The sequence below is a fragment of the Pipistrellus kuhlii genome, unplaced genomic scaffold, assembly GCF_014108245.1.
Source record: "Pipistrellus kuhlii isolate mPipKuh1 unplaced genomic scaffold, mPipKuh1.p scaffold_m20_p_41, whole genome shotgun sequence".
Classification (NCBI taxonomy): domain Eukaryota; kingdom Metazoa; phylum Chordata; class Mammalia; order Chiroptera; family Vespertilionidae; genus Pipistrellus; species Pipistrellus kuhlii.
In genome coordinates, this window is record NW_023425542.1 from 3,453,323 (window position 1) to 3,475,800 (window position 22,478).

A 22,478-nucleotide genomic window follows, 5' to 3' on the forward strand; every position below is an offset into this window, starting at 1 on the left:
GTACCAAGGCGCCGGCAGCCTGCTCAGCAGGCAGGACTCCGAGAAGCGCTGTGAGCCTTCTGTCCCTCGAGGGGGGCTGGATGTCGGCAGGGCCTGGGCCGACACACAGCCGGGCACGACCACGTCACCAGCTGACCCTGGTGACCCTGGGTATCAGGCGGCTCCCGCTGGGGAAGGGCGTGGTCAGCCGGCACGTGCCACGGACCAGGTCCTGGGTGGGTGTCTCCCGGGAATCCCCGGGGGAGTCGATGCTCACACCTGGGCTGACACCGCGGGGAGGCGCGGGCCCTGAGCCCTCTGTGGGCGCGGCCAGCTGGTGACAGAGGGGAAACTGCATTCTGAGCGCGGGTCCAAGTCCAACATTCCTGGAGGCCCCTGCCAGTGCCGGGGTGCCGGGAGCAGTGGGGCCATCTCAGAAATAGGTGCAGCCCCCCAGGGGACACGTTTCAACTGCGTGAGCAGCAGGTGAGGAAGGGACATCAGCATTGACTTGGATAGATCCTGGCCTGACCTTGGGGATGTCACCCTCACATGCTCTCTCTCTCCTCCCCTCCCCCCAGCCATGAGGATTAAGGGGCTCCCGGAGGAACCCCGGATCACAGCAGATAATGGCCTCCCCGTAGCCCCACCCCCCCCTACAGGTGTCTGAGACGTCTGGGCCTCAAGTCCCCCTCTCTTCCCCCAGGTGTGGCAGGCGTGCTGGTGGGACACCCATTTGACACGGTCAAGGTGAGTCTCGTGGTGTTTTCAGTGTCGGGCCCTGCGGAGGCCCAGGCAGAGGACAGAAGCCTTCAGGTCGGGTGGCTGGGGCTCCCTCAGGGCCCACCTTAGGGACCCCTCAGGGTTTGCCCATGGGCTCTAGGGAAACGTGGGGCAGGGCCTCTGTGACACCAGATGGGCCAGCATTTACCCACTGAGCCGAGTGGGCCGTGCCTCCTGGGTCTGCCCCGCATCTCCCAGCGGGGCGGCCCGACCAGGTCCACCCTGAGGCTCGGCCAGGTTGAGACCGGAAGTGGGGGGGCAGTTTCCCCTCGAGGAGAGCAGGGATCCCACTGTTCTTACAGAACTCCTCCAGACCACTTCTTTTTTTTTTTTTTTTTTTTTTTTTAATATATTTTATTGATTTTTTACAGAGAGGAAGGGAGAGAGATAGAGAGCTAGAAATGTCGATGAGAGAGAAACATCGACCAGCTGACTCCTGCACACCCCCTGCTGGGGATGTGCCCGCAACCAATGTACATGTCCTTGGCCGGAATCGAACCTGGGACCCTTCAGTCCACAGACCGTCGCTCTACCACTGAGCTAAACCGGCTTCGGCCAGACCGCTTCTTAAAAGAAACAAAAGCTCAGGGAGAAAATACGGAAATACAGAAGAATCCAAACTGCTCAGGATTCCCCGTAAGGGGATCGTTGTGGTCAAGACATTGGGTGAGGTCTCCCGGGCAGGTGCACATCTATCTGTGGGTGCTGGCGGGTGGTCTGCAGCAGGCCCTGCGCCCCGAGGAACCCGGGTTCCAGGCTCCCAGACCCCTCGGAGTGGACACCAAGCAAGTCCATGTCCTCCCTCCAGAGGCTCCAGCTCAGATGTTCCCTGTGGTTGGGGTTTTACGTCCTTGAACGAGCCAGGTCAGGGCCTGACCTTATCTGCCCCCCCGGGAGCCGGGAGCCGGGCGGCTGCTAGACGCAGCAGGGTACAGGGCAGCCTGTCCTCGGAGAACTGCCCTGGGGGAGGGCAGAGCTCAGGCAGGGACCTCACCTGAGCTGGTGCGAGGCGGGCTTAAGGACCCAGGTGCTCCTCTGCCGGGAAAAGGGCCCGCGAGCCGGGGGCTGGGTTCCTGCCACAGAGAGGTTGGGCCCCGCCCTGTGCACTGGCTCCTGGGAAAGGTCTGCCCCAGGCCTGGTGCAGGGCCAGGCCCCCCTCCCGCTGGCCTGCAGTGACGTGGGCCGTCACTCTGCTTCTGGGCCCGGACGTCCTCTTGGCACAGTGCGGGGCTGGGCAAGATTCCCGAGGCCCTAGGGGTCAGTCCCGGAGAGCACAGGTTTCCTTCCATCGCACCGAGGTCTGCGGAGGAGGCCCCAGGGCCAGGCTTTCTGGCCACACAGCGGCCCCTGGGTTCCCTGAGGGCCACCGAGACGAGGGCCTGGTGGCACCTGTCCACACGCTGCTCAGGCTCTGCCCACAGCCGGGCAGCCCGGCCAGCCTGGCAGCAGCCACGCTGTGCTGTGCTTATATCTGTGGTCACGTGCTGCAAAGGCCTCTGGGAGCTGCGTCCAGCCAAGAAGTGGCTCTCCACGCCCTCAGCCCAGCTCCTCAGAGGCCGCTCAGAGCGGTGACGCAGCCCCGGCCTGGCCAGGCCTTCGGCAGGCTCCCCTCGGGTCCCTCCGGCCGGGAGCATGGCCCTGGCATCCCTGCCCCTCTGGGCTCCTGAGCCGGGACCAGCACCCCTGGCAGCAAGTGGTGGGGTGCAGGAGCTTCTGCACTTGGAACCCCCTTACCTGGCACCTAGAGGGAGTAAATCTGTGACTTTTTTCCCCCACCAGCATCACATCTGGGCAAACTGTCTTTAAAATCTGAATTTTTGTGTGTGTTTTTAAAAATATATTTTATTGATTTTTTACAGAGAGGAAGAGAGAAGGATAGAGAGTTAGAGACATCGATGAGAGAGAAACAGCTGCCTCCTGCACGCCCCCCACTGGGGATGTGCCCACAACCGAGGTGCATGCCCTTGACCGGAATCGAACCTGGGACCTTTCAGTCCGCAGGCCGACGCTCTGTCCACTGAGCCACACTGGTTTCGGCTAAAAGCTGAGTTTTTTATAAAGGGGAGGAAGCCTGCCCCAGTCTTCACCTTCCGTGGCCGTATCGTCCCACCCTGCACGGGCTCACGTGGTGCTGGACGTGGAGCACACATGGCTGGATGTGAGGTTATAATGGCTTTATTTTATTTTATTGTTTTTACTGGCTGTTTTCCACTTCGAAAGCTAAACGCTCTTCTCACAAGGAAATTGGGAAATGCAGAGAAGCTAATGGCTTCCTCCGGCGGAGCAGCCCGCCCCACACCCGTGCTCGGCCTTGCCCCGGGCAGGCGGCCTGTCTGTGTGTGCTCACCAGGTACACACACACTGTGTGTACTCCACCCTTAGCAAAAATGTAACTGTTATAGGGGAGTCAGCTGTTTGGCTGGCTTTCTGTTACAGACGTAATCCAGGTTGTAAAACAATGTAACCGTCATAGAGACATATAAAAAAAAAGGAAAAAAAACCCCCACAGTCCTTCATACATCGTCCGCGCCCCGTGGTTGATTTATGCTGAAAACCAGCCATGTCGTACCTTCTCGCTTTGGCAAAAGGGGGATTTGTTTCCTAGCCCTGCCGCTGAAATAGAAACGTGATGTATAGCAAAGGGCAAAGGTGCTGAGAGAGCAAACCTAGGAATCCCGGGAAAAGAACGAGGCCGGAAACCCCCTCCGCTCTCCAGACCTCCCCCTCCTCACCCCGAGGCCAGGGCCCGTTCACCTGGCCGCTCCTTGAGCCTCATGTCACTGGACCGGGGCTCCAGAGGGGCGAGGGGACCCTGTGTCTGTGTCAGTCACTCGCCTCACAGCAGGGACGTTCCCAGTTTATTCTCCCAGACCCTCGGGACCGAAATGGGAGCCCAAAATGTGGTTTCCCGCCGTGGAGCCTAAACCACAGCCAGTCTTCAGCCCTGCTGCCCTCGCAGGAAGGCCGTTCCTGTCCTGCTTTGGGGCCGGACGGTAACCGGGACACCGTGCCCAAGCCCCCTCCGCCAGGGAGCGGCTCTCCCGGGGCAGGGGGGAGGCCCGAGTGCGATGTTGAAATTCTGTGTTGCGTTAACCGTCTTTACTTCCTGAGCGGGAGCTGTCTCCACCCTCAGCAAAAATGTAACTGTTATGGGGAGCTGAAGCCTCACCCAGAGACCAGGTGAACCCACATTTCCGTCCCCCCTGACCCAGACCCTGGGCCTGACCCCCACGTTCCCTGTGGGCCTAGCCGGGGCAGGAGGGGCACTAGGGCCCAGCACAGGCCCCGGGTTGGGGGAGTGGGGCGGGGCAGGGCTGGGCGGGAAAAATCCCCCTCTGGTTCAGGGTCTCCCTGGGCTTGGGTGAGAAGGACCCCTTTTCTAGGGGCGAGTCGTTAGTCCTAAGCAAGATCTTGACTCCCAAAACCTTACCACTCTCCAGGCTAGATGTCATAAGACATGGGTCCTTGGGTAAGGCGACCGAACACTGCGGGACAGACCCAATTTCTAATAATTTGTCCCGCGTCCCGCAGTGTTTTTAAAAAGTCCCAATTTCTGGAAAGTTTTAAAAAATCCAAAAATGGAGACTTTTTTAAAAGTCTTTTAAAAGCCGCGGGACAAATTGTTAAAAATCGGGACATCTGGTCATCTTATCCTTGGGCCACATTTCACCCCAGACCCAGGGGGCAGAAAGGTGTAACGGACACTACCGCCGATACTGACGGATATTGATCTCGGTGGTCATGCCATCCCGGCTGTTCCTCAGAATGCTCTCCATGGCTGCCCTCTAAGGCACGCAGGTAATCGCCAACCAGCAGGCTTTGCTCTCCTCAGTCAGAGGTCACAGCGTGGAGCTTAAATCTTGGACGCAGAGATGGAGTTGGTTGTGTTCACTTGCAGCCTCTGCCTGTCTGAGGTCGAGGGGCCCCTGCCCCCCTGGGTGTTGCCCAGTGCAGCGGGCAGTCTCTGGCTGTCTGCTCACCATACCCCTCCCCGGCCCCACCCCACCTTGGAATCCCGAAAGCCACGGAAAGCCAGCTGCGTGGCCCCCTGCCTTGCGGGTCTGGCCTCTGCCGTGGTCACGGGCACCGTGGAGCGGGGTGCTCTGTCCCCGGCTCGCCCTCCTCTCACTGGGTCCTCCTTCCAGGTGAGGCTGCAGGTGCAGAGCCTGGAGAAGCCCCAGTACCGAGGCACCATGCACTGCTTCCAGTCCATCATCAAGCAGGAGAGCGTGAGTGGCGTGGGCAGGGGCGGGGGCAGCCGGGAGGAGGCTGCGGGGCTGGACCACAGGGTGGGAGGGAAGAGCCGGGGCCCAGTGGGGGATGGGATGGTGCGAATGCTCAGATGGAGGACTCTGGCTCTAATAACTTTTAAAAAAATATATATACATATTTTATTGATTTTTTTTACAGAGGAAGAGAGAGGGATAGAGAGTTGGAAACATCAATGAGAGAGAGTCATCAATCATCTGCCTCTTGCACACCCCCTATTGGGGATGTGCCCGCAACCAAGATATATGCCCCTGACCGGAATCAAACCTGGGACCTTTCCGTCCGCAGACCGACGCTCTATCCATTGAGTCAAACCGGTTTTGGCTCTAATAATGTTCTGTTTGATCCCTAGGGTCACCTGGGGTGGGCTGGGGCCTCCACCTGCAGTGCAGATTGGCGGGGGGGACACACGGACAGGACGGGAGGGGCGCACGCGCCAGAGAGGGGAGGAGGATAGCTGGGCTGCCCAGGCCCCAGGCGGGAGGCGGGCACCTGACGGACGCCCCTCTGCCCTGCAGGTGCTGGGCCTGTACAAGGGCCTGGGCTCGCCGCTCATGGGGCTCACCTTCATCAACGCGCTGGTGTTCGGCGTGCAGGGCAACACGCTGCGGGCGCTGGGCCAGGACTCGCCCCTGAACCAGTTCCTGGCGGGGGCGGCGGCGGGCGCCATCCAGTGCGTCATCTGCTGCCCCATGGAGCTGGCCAAGACGCGGCTGCAGCTGCAGGACGTGGGCGCGGCGCGCACCTACCGCGGCTCGCTGGACTGCCTGGCGCAGATCTACCGGCGCGAGGGCCTGCGCGGCGTGAACCGCGGCATGGTGTCCACGCTGCTGCGCGAGACGCCCAGCTTCGGCGTCTACTTCCTCTCCTACGACCTGGGCACCCGCGCGCTGGGCTGCGAGCCGGGCGACGCGCTGCTGGTGCCCAAGCTGCTGCTGGCGGGCGGCACGTCGGGCATCCTGTCCTGGCTCTCCACCTACCCCGTGGACGTGGTCAAGTCCCGGCTGCAGGCTGACGGCGTGCGGGGCGCCGCCCGCTACCGCGGCATCGTGGACTGCGCGCGCCAGAGCTACCGCGCCGAGGGCTGGCGCGTCTTCACGCGCGGCCTCACCTCCACGCTGCTGCGCGCCTTCCCCGTCAACGCCGCCACCTTCGCCACCGTCACCATCGTGCTCACCTACACGCGCGGCCCCGAGGACCCGGCCGAGGACGAGGGGGTGCCCGCTGCCGCCCCGGGGTCCGCGCTGGCCCAGCCCTCCAGCCTGTGACCGCCGCCCATGGGCAGAGGCATGGCCTCCCCTTTTCCTCACCCCGACATCCGCATCCAGGGGCCCCCCCTGCCCGGGCCGGGGGGGCGGGGACCCCATCAGATCTGGCCCGATGCCGCTGCGCACCAGCCGGGTTACCTTGGCCACAGACTGGACTCCTCATTGTTCTCAGCTGTGCAGCCAGGGAGCTGGCCCTGTTAACCTGGAAGCTTCCAGAAACCCAGCCAACACTCCAGGCATCCCCGGGATCCCACCCACCAGCACTCCAGCTCTCCCAGGGACACGCGCTGCACATCCTGGACCTGGCGGAGCTCCAGGGCCCTTCTCGGCCGCCCTTACAGGCTCTGTGATGAGGACAGAGGCAGCCCCGGCGCCTCCTGGTGTCAGAGAACTGGACCCGACCTGGTGCACCCCAGCTTCTCCACAGGGCACTGCTGGGGGCACCCCTGCTGCTGCCACTCCCAGGGGAGGCTGACCTGGGACCCCCGAAAGGCCAGGGGTTTGCTGGAGGCTCCATGTCCTCCATAGTTCTAAACACAGCCGCGGGAGGGGAGGTCTGTGCCCTCTGGGCCTCGGGCTGCCCATCTGTAACATGGGACACGGGTCTGCTGATAGCTAGAGCTCCGCCCACTTTAACAAAGGTGAGTGGAGGGGCGGAGAGGGAGATGGTGGGGGCCCCCCACCCCCCCTTCTCCAGCACATGGGCAGGCTCCTTAGTGCCTGGGGTCCTGCGCGGTGGGAGGGCCCATGGGTGGGCATGGCTGTGGCCGTGTGGGCCCCTCCGGGCTGAGGGGAGCTGAGCCCACGCTCCGGGGCTCCCGCTCGAAGCTGGTGCTGCGGGGGAACTCGGGGAGCCCGGCACCTGGTGCGCTGTGGTCTGTGACGGGGTGGGGAGGCGGATGGTTTGCATGGTTGAAGGTGCCTGTGGCCCCCTTTCCCCGAGTGGGGCTGAGCCTCTTGGGCAGTGTGACAAGCTCTCCCAGGAGGCACTGGGCGAGGAAGACAGGACTCCCACCCTGTGCATGGGTGTCACTGGTAATAAAGTCACTTGTTTTTTAAGAGGGTCAAGGCTTCATTTGTGTATCACAGAGGGGCTTCATTCCATACCTTCCCCGGGTGAGAGGGGCCGGCTCTGTGATCTGTGCCCTCCGGCCCTGACGGCAGCCCAGCTGTGACCTGGGTCAGCTTTGGGGCACATCTTAGCCCCTCAGTTTCCTGGTCTGCAATGTGGGCGCTCAGCAGGAGCTCACGGGGTGCCTGGCTACCCCGGCCACAGGATGCCTGTCCCTCCCGCTGTGCGGGCTGGCAGCACGTGCTGTGAGCTCTCCGGGGGGGCCGAGCTGTGCTCAGATCAGATGTGGCCACTGGCAGGAGGGTGAGAGGAACTGCCCACCGAGATCAGACCTAACCCAGCCCAAGAGGTCCCTGCTGGGTGCCCACCCTCACTTCTCAGCCTCTTGGGGTCAATCCTGGACACCCTGTGTCTCCCAGCTGCCAGCCTGGATGGAGGCTCTGTCCTTCCCAACTGCTGAGCCAGAAAGCTTTGCCCACGCACAGGGAGGGAGGGGGCCCAGCTTTCCCTGCAGGGGAGCCAGCTCTTTACACCCCATTTAACCCCAGCACCAGCCTGTGATGTTGGGCTTGTCTGGTGTCCAGGGAGTGGAGGCCGGGAGGGGGCTGGGGGGACGTGTCCTCGTGTGTGAGCCCATGGCCCCCCTGGGGTCCCAGCAGCATCTCCTCCCCCATAAGGTGCCCTGGCTTCTCTCTTTCCTCTGAGAGAACCCAGGCAAATGCTAAAAACCAGGGTCCCCCACTCGCACTGTGAGTGCTGACGGTTAAACATTACCGACAGGTTGGGTGGGAAGAGGGTTTGAGAGAACTGGGGGTTTGGTTTTGTTTTTATCAATTTATTTAACAATTTATTTTCTTCCTGACTTAAGTTTATGTTTATTCTATTTGGGAAAAGTAATCTATTAATGTGGCAAAGAAATAAAAAGACGCAGACGAAACCCAGACTGTGTAATGAAGGGGAAACCTGGCCCCCGGCGCCTCCCCTGCCAGCACCCTCCCCCCGGAGCCCGGGGCTGTCTCAGTTCCTGGAGGACGCCTGCACGTCCTGGGTGAGTCCCAGCCCATGGGAACACTCCCCTCCTGCGGACCATGGCCTAGGTACTGACTGTTCTTTGAACCTGACAGTTATCTTGGAGATGTGGCTCAAACAACAGGCATTTATCCTCTTGAAGGTCTGGGAGGTCAGACATTCACTGTCAGCATTGCAGGCCGCAGGGATGGAGGGAGGACCTTCCGCCCTCCCCCGATGGCAGCGGCTCCCCCTGTGCGCACACCCTCTCCGGTCCTCTCGCCTCCGTTTTGCAGCGGGGGATGGGCCCTGTCCAAGGCCACACGGCCAGTTGGCGCTGGGTCAAGAGCCTGAAGGCCTTCCTGGTCTGCGGCCCTCACCGCACCCCATGCCCCGGGCCTGGCTGTGCACCTCATGGCCCACTGTCACCAACAGCCCAGGCTGACCCCCGGGTTCCCCTGGCTGCGGTGACAGACACCCCGGAGGGGCACCCAGCAGCACAGGAACCTTGGACGGGTTGGGGACCCACCCTCTGTGCCCCTTGGTCTCGGCTCCCTTGCTGCTATGCCTCCTTACCTGGCACCCACCGGCCCTCCCAGGGGAGGGCGTGTCCACTGTGACCACGGTGGAGGCAGTGGCCATGGGGAGCTGGGCCACTACAGCCCTTTGCTCACCTCCCACCCTGAGAAGCCCGGCCGTGGCCCCCACCCACCCAGCCCCGAGCGCCAGGCCTGCTGAAGGGCACTGTGTGTCCAGCCCTCTCAAGGCAAAGACGCTCACCGGAGTGGGGGGAGGTGCTCCACGTTAGATGCTGCTGGGTGGGAGCTGTGCCCTGGCAGACTGGCAGGCAAGCCTGCAGCGCGGACCGTCCATCCCTTCCACCCCCTCAGGAGCTCTCAAGGTCTCCTCAGCTGTTGGGCAGGCACTGAACGCCACCCCTGGGCATCCAGGTGGGTTTGGGAAACCAAGTGGGCAGAATTGATGCCCGAGTGGATGTGAGGGGGTGAGAGATGGGAGGCCACCATGCCACCCTCTTCTGGCTTAACTGTCCCTGTGGATGCAGGATGGGAAGGGGGCGGGCACCGTGAATAAAAGGCTGAGTGGGTAGATGAGGGCAGAGGCTGCGGAGCACAGGAGCACAGGGCCGGGTTGGGTTTTGCCAGAGACAAGGGGAAGGCAAGAATGTAGGAGGGCGGGAAGCTGGGACATGGAGCTTTGTGGGGCGGGATGGTGAGGAGGTGATTGGCTGAGGGCACTGGGGTACAGTCCCACAGAAGTAGGAGCGGCAGTGAGAAAGCAGGACCCCAGGACAGAGACTGGGGGCTACAGATGTCGGAAACACGAGGTTTGGGGGTGGCCATGGCAGTGGCAGGTGGAGTGGGGTCATCAGGAGGACAAGGCCATGGTGGACCGTCCTCCAGAGCGATGCTGAGGTGGCCAGTGAAGATGGGCGGGGAGCCAGCGGGCCAGCGTTAGAATGAACGGGGTGATGGCGGAGTGGGGCTGGGATTGGCGGTAGGATTTGGAAGTGGAAGTGGACCGAGGAAGGGGGGCCCACCCACTGCTCCTGCGGGAAGGGGGTGAGAGAAAAAGCAGCCCGGCTCGGAGGGCTTCAGGTCCCTCTTCCCAGCCCCCACCAGGCTTTGGCTTCACCCAGGACTGGAATGGGGATCCGGCCACCCCTCCCTGGTCTAGGGGTGCACCAGGAGCCCTCCCAACCCCAGGCCTTGCTCAGGTCTCCCTTCTGGTCCTACAAGGGCACCCCGAGCGCCGGCCCCTACTGGGGTCCAGCCTGCTCCATCCACCCTTCCCCCCCTCAGCCCAGCTTCTGCTGAGGAAAAGGAAGCTCCCGACGGGCCCAAGGTCACCTGCCCTCTGCCTTGCCCAATCCCAAGGCCCTTTCAACTGGAGTGGCCCCTTAGCAGCAGGTGGCCCTACATGTGCTGGAGGACAAATCAGTGACCCTCCTCCCCCATTGTGTGGGTCCTCACACTGGGCCAAGTGTCTGAGGAATGCCGTGGGCGCCGAGGTGCAGGCTTCTGAGCTTCCCCAGTGGGGCCCGGGCTCAGGACCCAGCCAGGCCTCCACAGACTGGCTGCCCAACACCAGGCACACATACCCTCCAGTGGTGGAGAGGAAGGCGCACCACGGTGCCGGCCCAGTCAGGGGTCTGAGGCTGGAGAACAAACCCTCAGGCTTTTGGGCCAGAGCAGAGGGGAGCAGCTCACGCAGCCGAGGGTGGGGATGGGCGGGCCGGCCCTGTCTGGGGGTGGTGCATGGGGCTGGAGAGGGGCTCTGGCCACCAGCTCCTAGGACACCGGTAAGCTACCTGTTGCAGGTGGTGGAAGAGCTGGGGCTGGGGTGAGGCCTCTCCCTCTTCTCCTGTCTCCTCCACTAGAATGCAGTTCCGTCAGCACCTGAAAGGGCCTGACACATATCTGGGGCTCAGTTGCTGCTGAATGAGTGAACCTGGGCCCTCTGGGAGAGAGAAGCTGCGAGGGGGGCTGAGGCTGGAAAAGTAGGTCAGGGCTGGACTTGGTCGGGTAGGAAGTGGGGAGTCCTTACAGGTTCAGGTGAGCAGGGGAGACCCACGCCGGAGCCCCATTTGGGAGATTGCACAGCGTGCAGCGTCAGGAAGCTGGAGAGGAGCGCTGGGCCAGAACGGGCGGGTGAGGAATGCTGGCCGTGGGAGCCCAGAGCAACGCCCCAGGCTTCTTCCCTCTGGGTTGGAGATGAATTCAGGCTGCGGGCCAGAGGCAGCAGGAGCCAGGCAGGCCTGGGGTTGACTTCCTGCTGCCTAGACCTTTGCAAATGACCCTCATCCATGACGAGTTGAATGAAATTGTGTTCACAGTGCCCAGCATGGTGCTGCGGTCAGTTACCCAGGTGGGGATGCTGGCAAGTGTGAAATGGGGACAGTGGGTTCAGCTATGGGGTGGGGGCAGGGTGCCTCCAATCTTAGACCACCAGCTCCTCCTTGGCCCTTCACTCAGCAGCGTCCTGCCAGCAGCCCCCTCCACCCAGGAGTGAAGCTCCGCAGCCCCGGATGCCAGGGAGTGAGTGCTTCTCTGTTTTTGGCCAAATCCTAGATAGCTCCCTTTTACTGAGTTTGAAGAGCCTAGTTACAGTCGAGTTTCTTACTGGAGTTCCCAGAACTGTCACTTGAGGTTGAGAATTTGCTTTCTAAAAAGTGGGTGAGTTTCTCATTAAAATTCTTCCAGTCCGCCGAAACCGGTTTGGCTCAGTGGATGGAGCGTCGGCCTGTGGACTGAGAAGTCCCGGGTTCGATTCTGGTCAAGGGCATGTACCTTGGTTGCGGGCGCATCCCTAGTGGGAGTGTGCAGGAGGAAGCTGATTGATGTTCTCTCTCACTGATGTTTCTGACTCTTTATCCCTCTCTCTTCCTCTCTGTAAAAAGTCAATAAAATATATTTAAAAAAATAAAAAATAAAAAAAATAAAATTCTTCCAGTCCATCAGTCCATCCTGGAGCTGAGGGGCTGCGCTAAGGAAGCATTTCCTGCTGGTGAGACCGAAGGAATCCTGGAGGACCTGCCTCAGTCCAGGCAGGAAGGAGCCTCCGGCCAGGTTCACTGTGTGATGAAACGTAGGGAAAGAAGCGGCTTAGAGGCTTGAGGAACAAACAAGAACCGCAGGCATTGAAAAGCTTAACATTATGCGTTTATTATATCTTATAGAGCCATGTTATTATACATGCTTGGTGCTTCAAACTGGGTTACGTTAAATGTTTTTCCGGATGCAAAGCCATCTTGCTCGATGCTTGAGATGCGGATGCCTTAAACGCGATAATACTTCTGCACCTATGACCTATGAGCTAAGGAAAAACCAAGGACAATTCCAGAAATGGCAGAACACATTTAAGAAAAAGATGCACATGAGACGCCAATGCTAAGTCCTTGAGCCAGGGCCTACAGAAGTTACCAGAAAGTGAATAAAAACAATTGTTCTATGAAAATGACTTGACCAATCACCATCTGCAGATAACAGAGCCTCATACAGTTACGGATATTGTAGAAAAGGTGGTTTGGTATCGGTGCCTTTTCCCCTCCATGTAAAGTACCTCCTGCACCCCCCAACCCCCAATGATAGCACAGCCAACAAAACACTGCACAGCAACTGGTCCCTCCCCGCGACACCCCAATGCTATTTCTTATGGCGTCTGAGTGTCCTTAACGAGAAGCAGTCAGTCTGGTCAAATCTGCCACTTTGTGGGAAATCACTGTGCTGCAGGATGAATGTGCTACTGTCACTCTCACCCTGTGCAGATGCCCACATCCTGGCCAGAAGGACCAGGTGACCAGCTCATGGGAATTTGGTTTACCTGCTGTCACCGTACCCTTCCAGTTTCTAGAAGAGCTGATGAAGTGTGTGGACAATATGCAGCCTGCCTTCCCGGCTTACACCTCTCTGGCTCTCTGCTCACCACTTAGGCCTGGAGGCGACCGAAGCCCGCATTTGGAGGCACCTGGCCATTCCTGCCTGCTGCTGCTCTGAAAGGCCTGCACTGCATTGTCTTCAGCGACCAGGGACCTGAGCACAGCCCACGCAGTAACCATCAAAGCCAACCAAGGCCAATACGTTAGGGTGTAGGAGACCTAGCCACCCACTCAGGCCAAGTTTCTGAGCTGGCAAGAGGTGCCTTCTGCCATGTTGAAGAGCAGGCTGTGGAGCGCATGACCGAGCTGCAAGGGGGCAGAGCTTGGGTTAAAAGTTCTGGTGGGTCCTAGGCTGTCCAGTGACAGGCAAAGTGCTGGCTTCAGCAGCCGGTGGAGCAGCTGCAAGCAAGCCTTGTGGCGTGGGTATGGCATTAAGTGGGTGCCTGTCGGCAGCTTCAGTTCTCACCACCTTTTCAACCCCTGGATCCAAGCTCTGGCTGGTGGCCAGACATCAAGAAAGCAGGAGGAACTTGGGAGAATTTAAGATGAACAACACGGTCTTCCTAAACCATGTGATCCCAACTCAGACACAAGAAGTGAGCAATTCTCTCTGCCTGTCATGGGGGTACAACGATCAGATTTCCAACTGAAAAGCTTCCGAGGGCCCGGTTTTCCTGTGCCACAGACAAATCTGAGATGTTACAACAGGAAAGTTTTGCTAAGCAGATGGGGGTGGGAGGCAGACAAAGCCCTCTGTTCACCATCCACCTGCCCTGCCCTGTGTCCCTCCGGGCTGCTCGCTGGATGGACGTTCTCGTTTGTGAAGAAACAAACCAGAATTCTGCCTGGAACAGGGGCAGGCAGTTCCTCTTCTGCCCAGGGCCTTACTTTATTCAAATTTAGTAAAATAAGTGACATGTAAAAGAACTGTACATGAAAACCAGATAGAAAAAATAATCTTGATATTCCTCAAATCCTTAGGTCTTGAATCTAGGCAAAGCACACAAACATCATATGAAACCAATAGTGAGTTCAATGTCACCCTGGAAAGTAAATGTCACTCTGAGGTGACAGCTCTTTATACAAATATTATGTTTCCCCCTAACTTCACTACCAAAGAGGGGGGAAATAATAAGAAATCCAAAAATAGAAAACAACATCTTATTAAATGTAAACGTATCCTCTGGGCTCTTATATTACATATCCTACAAACATGCAAGGGTCTCAGCTCAGATGTAGGAAAATATGTCTATCAGTATCACTTAAAAATCAGGTTAACCCTCAAGACCACCAATTGACTCACTGTTGGGACACCATGTCAAAGTCTTGTCATGTGCATCCTCAGCAAACGTAAGAATTTCAACAACAGCGAACTGGGTTTCGGGTACCCCCGTGAGAACGACTCTGCTCTTTAACTGTCACTCACCTACTCGTTCTCTATACGAGGGTCGAGTGTTCCGTCAACAAGGAACTTGGACAGTACATTTCTTCAAAACCCCACCCCCCTCCATTACATTCCTTCCAGAAACTAGCTCTGCAGACTGAGAGAAGACACGTGAACAGAGTCAAGGGGAGGGGGTGATGACTATTTCACTCGGAGGGATGAAGAGATGATTAACGGCATCCCCCTAGGGGTCAAGGCACGGGAAGAGGGACCAACCTCCTCACAGGTACTGCTCCTGTAGGTCATAGGACAGAGGGCTCTCTGGACCGCCAGCATGGCCCACAGCACAAGGCTCCCCTGCCCCGTACCCTTGGGGAAGGATTCCAAGGGCAGTGCCAGGACCAGGCCCCATGGTGGTACAATGCTTGGCGAGGGCGATGCAGCTCCAGAACTAATGGATATGCCCCCAGGCCTGCTCGCCTGCTGGCAGGGAGGGAAGGAACGGGTGCTCACACTCCGGGCACTCGGCTTCAAAGGGGAGCTCCATCATGGCTTACCTCGCCCCCGGCTGCCAGTACAGACGCTCCTGGCTTATCGAGGGGACAGCTGGGCTCTTCGGATTAACTCAGTTCCAGCAAGCTACTCACTCAATGGAAAACAGATTCTGAACGAATAAAAAAATTGTCTCAAGTTAAATTTTTCATTTATGAATCAGAAGGCACTTCGAAATTCCGGAGAGCCACAGTGTCACTGCTCCCGGGCCCCCGATCCTGCACAGGACCGGAGGAGCTGGAGACAGGGCAACCTGTGACCTGACGTGTTCTGGACGTCAGTTGAATAAATCTGGTTCAGCTAGTTTGTCGAGCACACAGTACAAAGACACACGGATGTTTGCATTCTGGATAAATGGGGTTTTGCTGTATTGTGGCAGTTTATAAAATAGTCTCATGGGTTTGATATTTGACTCGAAGTAAAATTCAAAAAATCATAACCGTACATTTAAGAGGTCACAACGTGAGAGGCAAAGTACTCATTGAGTACAATTCTCTTAACTGAATCACCTTGCCAATCAGTACTCAGTGTCCATTTAGAAGCGTGAGATTAAGCTGCTGGCGCTCAACTGCTACATATGCTAACACTGAGGACTCCACTGCCAAAGGACCCAAGTCTCTCAACCACACAGCACCACCAGGGCCTGCCTCTGGCTGGGCGAGGACCTGCTGGAGCCGCCCAGAGGGCGGCCTGAGCACTGGACCCTGCTTGTCCCTGCCAGGTAACACCTTACCTTGAAAACACAGGCCAGGGTGCAACTGTCAGTCACATCTTTGCTGGGGAAGCAAAAATCAAAACCCAATCGCCAAAGGGCCTGGTTGGGAGTCCTCTGAGGTAGTTCCTTAACTCGGGATGCCTGTTACTACTCTCTCAGAACTCAGTCCCTGCGGGAAAGTATTGAGATACCCATGCATCACTTTAATCATAAGTCACTGTAACTGAGTGCAAAATAAAGGAAACTCGAGTTGCTTTATTTAGCTTCCAATTTCTGGGAGGCTCAAGAATTATAATTATTCTGGACAACAAAAGGAAATAAGACTGTGCTTACAGATCTTTTCTGCCATATTCTTTCTGTAGGATTGCTATTTTATTGTTGCCCTTTCTGTTACATGGATGTACACACCAGGTGTTAAAAGGTACAATACATTCTACAACTGAGCACCACTTTCTGTAACTGAACAGGCAAAGAGATTACACTGAACATCAGCATCTGGCAGTATTTTTCAGGAAAAAAAAATGTGACTAAAATGGATTTAAATTGATTAACACTATTAAATCACATCTAATATTTGATACTACATGATTCAATACAGCTATACGATACAATTATACAAAATGTGTTAACATCAAAGAATACAACCAAAATTAAGATAGCAAACAAAACCTATATAACTTTTTTTACAGGAAAATACTTTTGAAGTATGCATGTAACTGCCCATTCTTTTAAAGAAAATCTACTGCAAGCAAAGTTATCAACCTCCAGAAAAATCACACATAGCATTACTAAGCATATCCCCAAAAAGTGTACAATATGCACACTTGGAAAATACAAAATTAAAAAAATTGTAAGCAACAGGTGAGCTTCATATTTATAAGAATGTGAAAAGAAGTCCCATTTTTAGCACTGTTGTATAAAGAATTGTCTTTTGATGAGAAGTTCATGACTTGTCCTCATGTTGGGACCACACTTTACAAAACACCGTGTTTTTGAAATGAGATTACAGAGCTAGATAGTCATATCTTAGCAATGTCATCTTATTAAAGTTTTTTTTTTAATTTTTACTACTTTATCAAAACATGTCCCTTAAGTGTGTAGGATTCATTTTTAAAATTCTTTCCTAGAAACAATATACAAAGGAGAGGCATCGTTATTCCCAAACACACTCCTGGAAGATGCTTTCCGAGGTCCAGAAGCTCTTCTCTCTCGTCTTCTCACTGGTTGTTTTTGGCCTTTGCATGTGTTAAGATGTGAGATTTCAGATTAGTCGACTGAGCAAACTTCTTATTACAACCATCGAAGGGGCACACATAGGGCCTGTCTCCGGTGTGGATTCGCACATGTGTGCGCAAATTGAAGTCCAGTGAAAAGCGTTTCCCGCAGCCTTCGAACGTGCACTGCCGGGGAAGACCAGAGAACCTGCTCAGTGACAGGGACACCGCTGCGCGGAGGGCAGCTTGCTGCTTTGACTAACACTCTCCTCCCCGCCCAGGGGAAATGTCCCAGCTGTTCTGGAATCAGTGGGCATGGTGCTCCAGCTCTGCGACAACAATCCCCAAGACCAGGAGCACCCCTCCGGAACCATTTAAATACTAAGTAAGAGAATCACTTGGATCTCTCTAAATATTATGTTATGGTCCTAAACTTACGTTAAAAAAAAAAAAGCACAGGAAAGCTTCCGGTGCCAAATCAAGAACAGGTCAGGTTTACTGCCTGTACTGTGAGTCTGTTCCCTTGTTCATGGGCTTCTAAAATGCGACAAAATATTAACGGTTCTTACTCTCGCACAGTAAAATTTGAGAAGTCCCCTGCCAATTAGTGATTCAACATACTGCTAACTGCCCAAACTAAACTGCTCTGACCCCACCGTGGATGCACAGAATCCAGTTTTAGGCTTGTTCTTGAGCACTCCCACGGTCTCCAGTATGTCACAGAGCAGCCCTCCTGTGACAGACACCAGGCCATCTCTCCCTGCGCTGGGGCTGCCTGCCTACACACAGGTGTATGTGTGTGGTGGTCGTAGGGGGGGAGAGGGGGGAGGGAGGGACTGGCTCTACCTGAAAGGGCTTCTCTCCAGTATGAACCAGTTGGTGCCGTTTTAGTTTTGAGCTCTCAACGAAAGCTTTGCCACACTCTGCACAGACGTGGACTCGGGGGCCGTGAGTGTGCAGATGCTTTCTCATGGCAGAGTTATCCCTGAACATCTTTGTGCAGCCCTTCAAACAGAAAGAGAAGCTTAGTGGTTCACACTGCAAAGTGCGACAAAGGGTCAACCACTGAACAGCCTTCACTGACACATTAAAACAAAACAACCCCCAGCCCCATTTTAATTTTACTTAGTATTACAGCAGAAATATTAAAATATTTAAGACAAAAAAAAAAAAAAGACAGCTGAAAAAGGCCTTATCATTTAATGTAAACCCTTGTTTTACAGATGAGGAAACTGAGGCTTAGAGATGTCTTAAGTAGACTTGCCCAAGGTCACACTACAAATAGTAGCCGAGCTGGGAGTAGAACCCAACACCCTGGCTTCCAGCTATACCACCGCTGCCTCACCCAACTCCGTCCCCCACATGAAGTAACAGAAGCCCTGAGAAATAAATGGAGTTAAAATGACGGCAGTCCACCACTACCTTTGGTGGGCCCCATATTCTGTGCTGCAAGAATGGGCTGTCATTCTCCATCGCCTACTGTTCCCTCTTCTCTCTTTGCCTCTTTCCCCTTCTTGACAGAGAAAGAAGCAAGAGGGTCTCCAAGGAATGGCAACTACAGAAGAAATTGATTTTGTGAGACACTAGGAAAAGAAGCAGGCAAACTGATACGAGAGCGGGGCGGCAGATGGGAGGGTGGTGCTCTGAGAAGCATGTCCTGCCCAATTTCTTCTGCAGTTGTTGCCCAGTGATGGAGTGGGTGGGGGAAATGACAGACAGCACAACAGAGGACAGCACAAGCCAACCAGTGGACAGCTTCACAGGCAGAAGGGCGGGCAGGAAAAGCCACAGTTTTTTCACCTTGACCCCTAAGTTGAGTTTCCATTTAGAAGATGGGATTTTAAAGAAGTAGACAGAGAAGCTAGAGAGATGGCAGGCACTCAAAGGCAGAACTGTTTTCAAATGCTTATCTATATTTTGGCCCCAATGAATATCACTTTACATTTCAAACTCTCCACACGAGGAGCATTAAAAAGAACAAAGAACTTGTGAGTTGCGTAGTCATTAGAGGTGACACCTCAAAGCTAAATTTGTCCTACCACCCATCATTTAAAAAAATTATTTATTCCATGCAAAAATTCTGCCCTTTGTTTTTCTGCACCTGTGTGATATTTTCTGTTACTTTTACATCCAACTAAATTTGAAACCGACCCAAGCCAATACACCTCAAAGTACCTTTTTGGGCTATCGTTTTATTTTAAAGACTAAAACACATTTGAAAACAATTAAGTACCCCTTTAGTAACACACAATTAACAAAGTAAATTAAGAAAATTGTGAATGACGAAGTCTTATTAAGCTTACTTTAGCAACATCCAAAATAATCCCCAAACTTGTAACGCACCTAATCCCAATAAGGTCCACGGGTGAGCACACAAACCAGTGTCTAAGACTGACTTGTAATGATCCAAAAAGAAATAAAATCCTAACATAGTATATTCACTATATAGTAATAATAAAAACTCTGATGCCCTATAGCAACCCCATTTAATAGTATTTAAATTTAAGTGGCCTTTACTGAATAAAACTTACATTACAAAATATAGTCTCTTGAATTTAGACATACAAGATTATATAGTTCCTCACTTAATCTCAAAAAATATGAAAACAAATAAAAAGTACAAATTTCTTATAATCTCTCTAAAGCTTCATTAACAGTCTAATGAACACTTTTCCCCTAGCATTACTTACTTTATGAGGGCAAGCTATTGTTCTTGGAGCATCATCTTCTTTAATTTTTCTTGGCTTCATTCTTACCAAAAGAAAAAAAGAGAGAGAGAGAGAGAGATTTGTAGGAGTGGGTAGACTCAACTGGCATAAGTCATATAGTCCCTAAAATGGTTTCCTTCTAGGTCCAAAAGCTAAGATACAATATGCTTCTTGCAGGGGAGGGTCGAGATGACTCACATTCGGAATACCTATGCGTGTGCAGCTCTTCCCACTGTCCAGAAAAGAATGCTGATGTTCAGAAAGACTGGGGTGCTGCTTAGGGCCGCAATGCTAATGAGCTGGCGGGGCAGTTTAGGATGGCCATGCTGTGATCTGTGTGACTCAAATATCTGCTCCTTCCCCGGAACTCTTTAAAAGACACAAAAGATCAGCAGCCCAGATAAACAGAGGAAATCTAGTGGGAGGGAAACAATGTATCCAAGAGCAATTGCTATGATAATAAGGATGCTTATACCCAGAGAAACAGATATGGGAGGCTCTTAAAAACATATCCCACCGCCCGTCCTGGCCGGTTTGGCTCGATGTATAGTATCCGCCTGTGGACTAAGGGGTCCCAGGTTCAATTCCAGTCAGGAGCATGAGCCTTGGTTACGGACACATCCCCAGTGGGGGTGTGCAGGAGGTGGCTGATCGATGTGTCTCTCTCATGGATGTTTCTGGCTCTATACCCCTCTCCCTTCCTCTCTGTGAAAAAAATAGGTAAAATAATAGTAATAATAATAATAATAATAATAATAATAATTATAATTATTATTATATATTCTTCAGCCCAGCCTGCACTGGCTCAGTATTTGAGCATTGACCTATGAACCAGGAGGTCATCGTTTGATTCCCAGTTGGGACACATGCCCAGGTTGTAAGGGGCATGCATGAGGCAGCTAATCAATGGTTCTCTCTCATCATCTCTCTTCTCTCCTCTCTTCCAGTCTAAAATACAAATAATATATATATCCTAATACAAATACTTAAAAAGGGAGGGGATCCACTCATACGGACAGAATGGCCTTTAGATCACACACAGTTTAGATCACACATGGGTGTGACAGCTCTGGAAGGGGAACCTAACTGCTGTTAACTGTAGTGCTGGCTACGTTAGGAGCCCCCGAGGGACTGGTGGACAGACAGGAACACTCACATCTCTTCATTCTGCTTAATTTTTAGCACACTATAGGGTGTTCTTTAAATAAATAAATAAATAAATAAAAGAGCATGGCCCTGCTTGCGAGAGAGAGAGAGAGAGAGAGAGAGAGAGAGAGAGAGAGAGAGAGAGAGAGAGAGAGAGAGAGCGCGCGCAACAAGAGCTCTGATCCCAAGATTGAGCCCTGCATGTAATTTCTATCCAGAGAGCTTACTGAGTGGCTAGCTTACCTACCTGCTATTTCCACTGAACCAACACTTGGTCTTTTGTCAAAACTTTCTCTCCAAATACTCCCTACAGAACTGTGTGCGGTGGGGGTGAGAAATTAAGAGTTCCTAGAAAAAAGATGTACATCTCTGGAACAAATATTCTGTCCCTAGTTCTGCCATCTCACATTCCTACAGGAGGATGCATATTTAATGAACAACTAAGTCAATGATTCCTCTTCAAGAGCCAATTGACCCCCATCTTTTTATTCGAGTTTTGCTGTGATCTTTGTAATCACAAAAACTATAGTGGTTTATATGAAAGGGTTCTAACTCCAAGTATCAATTAAAAAGAATAATTAAGGCCCTAGTTGATTTGGCTCAGTGGATAGCATGTCAGCCAGTGGACTGAAAAGTCTCGGGTTTGATTCCAGTCAAATGCCATGCGTGGGTTGCAAGCTATCCTCTGTGTGTGTGTGTGTGTGTGTGTGTGTGCGCGCGCACCCGCAGGAGACAGCCAATCAATGATTCTCTCTCATCCTTGATGTTTTATCTCTCTCCCTCTCCCTTCCTCTGATATATATATGTTTTTAAAAAGAATGTATCAAGAACCAAGCTTCAGTCTTCCCAATTAAGAATGTTTTTACCTTTGATGACCCCACTGACGTGTTCTAGATCTGGACTCTAGAGATAGCTACACTACTGTGAGTGCCTATAATAGATTCATAAAATGGTGCTCACCTAAAGAGCGCCAGTTTTACTGTCTGCAAATTCTCTCAATAAACCATTTTTTTTAAATAAAAAATGCCCATTGGAATGACAAAGAAGTCTTACAATCTTTCCCGACCCACACATGTCGGGGTCTGAATGTGGCAGTAGTGGAGGTCCCTGTACCAGGAGGGCAGGTATGGCTCAGCTGAGATTCCACACCCCATACATTTTCTTAGATTACTCATAGGAACTGCATTCTTAAAAGCACGATAAACTTTAAATATACATAAAAGTAAAGAGAATAGTGCTGTGTACCATTTATTCAACTCTTTTAATTTTTAAAAATGATATTTACTGAGTGTTCTTTCTTTAAATGTCATTTTCAAAATGTGTGCAAGTATAAAATGCATTTGGACAAAAAGGAAGTGGAAGTGTTTAATTGCAGCCATTTTTAAGCTGCTTGGCAAATCACCCTGCTTCACTCAGAGCATCGAATGAGGCAGTAAATGCTGGTACCTTTTACACTCTATTCCAATGCAAACATTAGGAAAAGGTCATTTCCCAAAGAAGTGTACTTAGATGAAAAGAGTTTTGTGAATAAAGATTAAAATCTTCACAGCACCAATTTATATATAATTTGCAAACAAAAAATATATATTCTATATTTGAAATCCAAAAATTGTAAAAAAAAAAAAAAAAGGAAGGAAAAAAAGAAGACTAAAATCATATTACTACCATTTTGAATATCTTCTTGACTTGCCCCAAAGTAGACAGAAGTAGCCAAGATTGGAGTTTTCACGGACTGTGATACTTTACAAAGATCTTTTGATCCAAAGACGACAATGACAACACCAAAGGCACTACAAATGAGACGGAATGGGATGTGCGACTTGATGCTGACTTGTACTAGTTTCACGACCTTGAGCAAATTACTTAACTTCTCAGCCTCAGTTTCATACTCTGTAAAAAGGTATAATACTGCCTATTTTAGAGCTGTGAAGGTTAAAAGTTTCACATTGAACTCTTGGGAAATGATAGCTATTATTTTATTATT

The 22,478-nt window shown here is 53.1% G+C and overlaps 2 protein-coding genes and 1 long non-coding RNA gene across 14 annotated transcripts in view; 2 read left to right on the plus strand and 1 right to left on the minus strand.

The window, feature by feature from the left end:
- SLC25A29 (solute carrier family 25 member 29) overlaps positions 1-6,410 on the plus strand; it is a 10,307-nt gene extending 3,897 nt beyond the window's left edge. For 2 of the 4 annotated variants that reach the window (XM_036411651.2, XM_045571987.1), the window contains exons 2-4: positions 686-729; positions 4,908-4,991; positions 5,550-6,407. In XM_036411651.2, the coding sequence (XP_036267544.1) occupies positions 686-729; positions 4,908-4,991; positions 5,550-6,299 (878 nt within the window). In that variant the 3' untranslated portion in view covers positions 6,300-6,407. Of the gene's footprint in view, positions 1-450; positions 606-685; positions 730-4,907; positions 4,992-5,384; positions 5,428-5,471 lie in introns of those variants that run through there. The other 2 variants (XM_045571986.1, XM_036411652.2) reach the window with 2 other exon arrangements.
- LOC123651264 overlaps positions 1-8,312 on the plus strand; it is a 21,408-nt gene extending 13,096 nt beyond the window's left edge. Inside the window, exon 3 of the long non-coding RNA XR_006739859.1 lies at positions 8,004-8,312. This is a non-coding gene — a long non-coding RNA (uncharacterized LOC123651264). The remainder of the gene's footprint in view (positions 1-8,003) is intronic.
- A 3,729-nt stretch (positions 8,313-12,041) lies between these two features.
- Positions 12,042-22,478, minus strand: part of YY1 (YY1 transcription factor) — a 31,465-nt gene continuing 21,028 nt past the window's right edge. The window contains exons 3-5 of one of the 9 annotated variants that reach the window (XR_006739855.1): positions 19,558-19,717; positions 19,331-19,391; positions 12,042-12,213 (exon numbers count right to left, since the gene is read on the minus strand). Coding sequence is in view for 3 of the 9 variants with exons in the window: in XM_036411640.2 (XP_036267533.1) it covers positions 16,644-16,826; positions 17,487-17,645; positions 19,331-19,391 (403 nt within the window). In the remaining 6 variants the exon portion in view is untranslated. Of the gene's footprint in view, positions 16,827-17,486; positions 17,646-19,330; positions 19,392-19,546; positions 19,718-22,478 lie in introns of all 9 variants that reach the window. The other 8 variants (XR_006739852.1, XR_006739853.1, XR_006739851.1 and 5 more) reach the window with 8 other exon arrangements.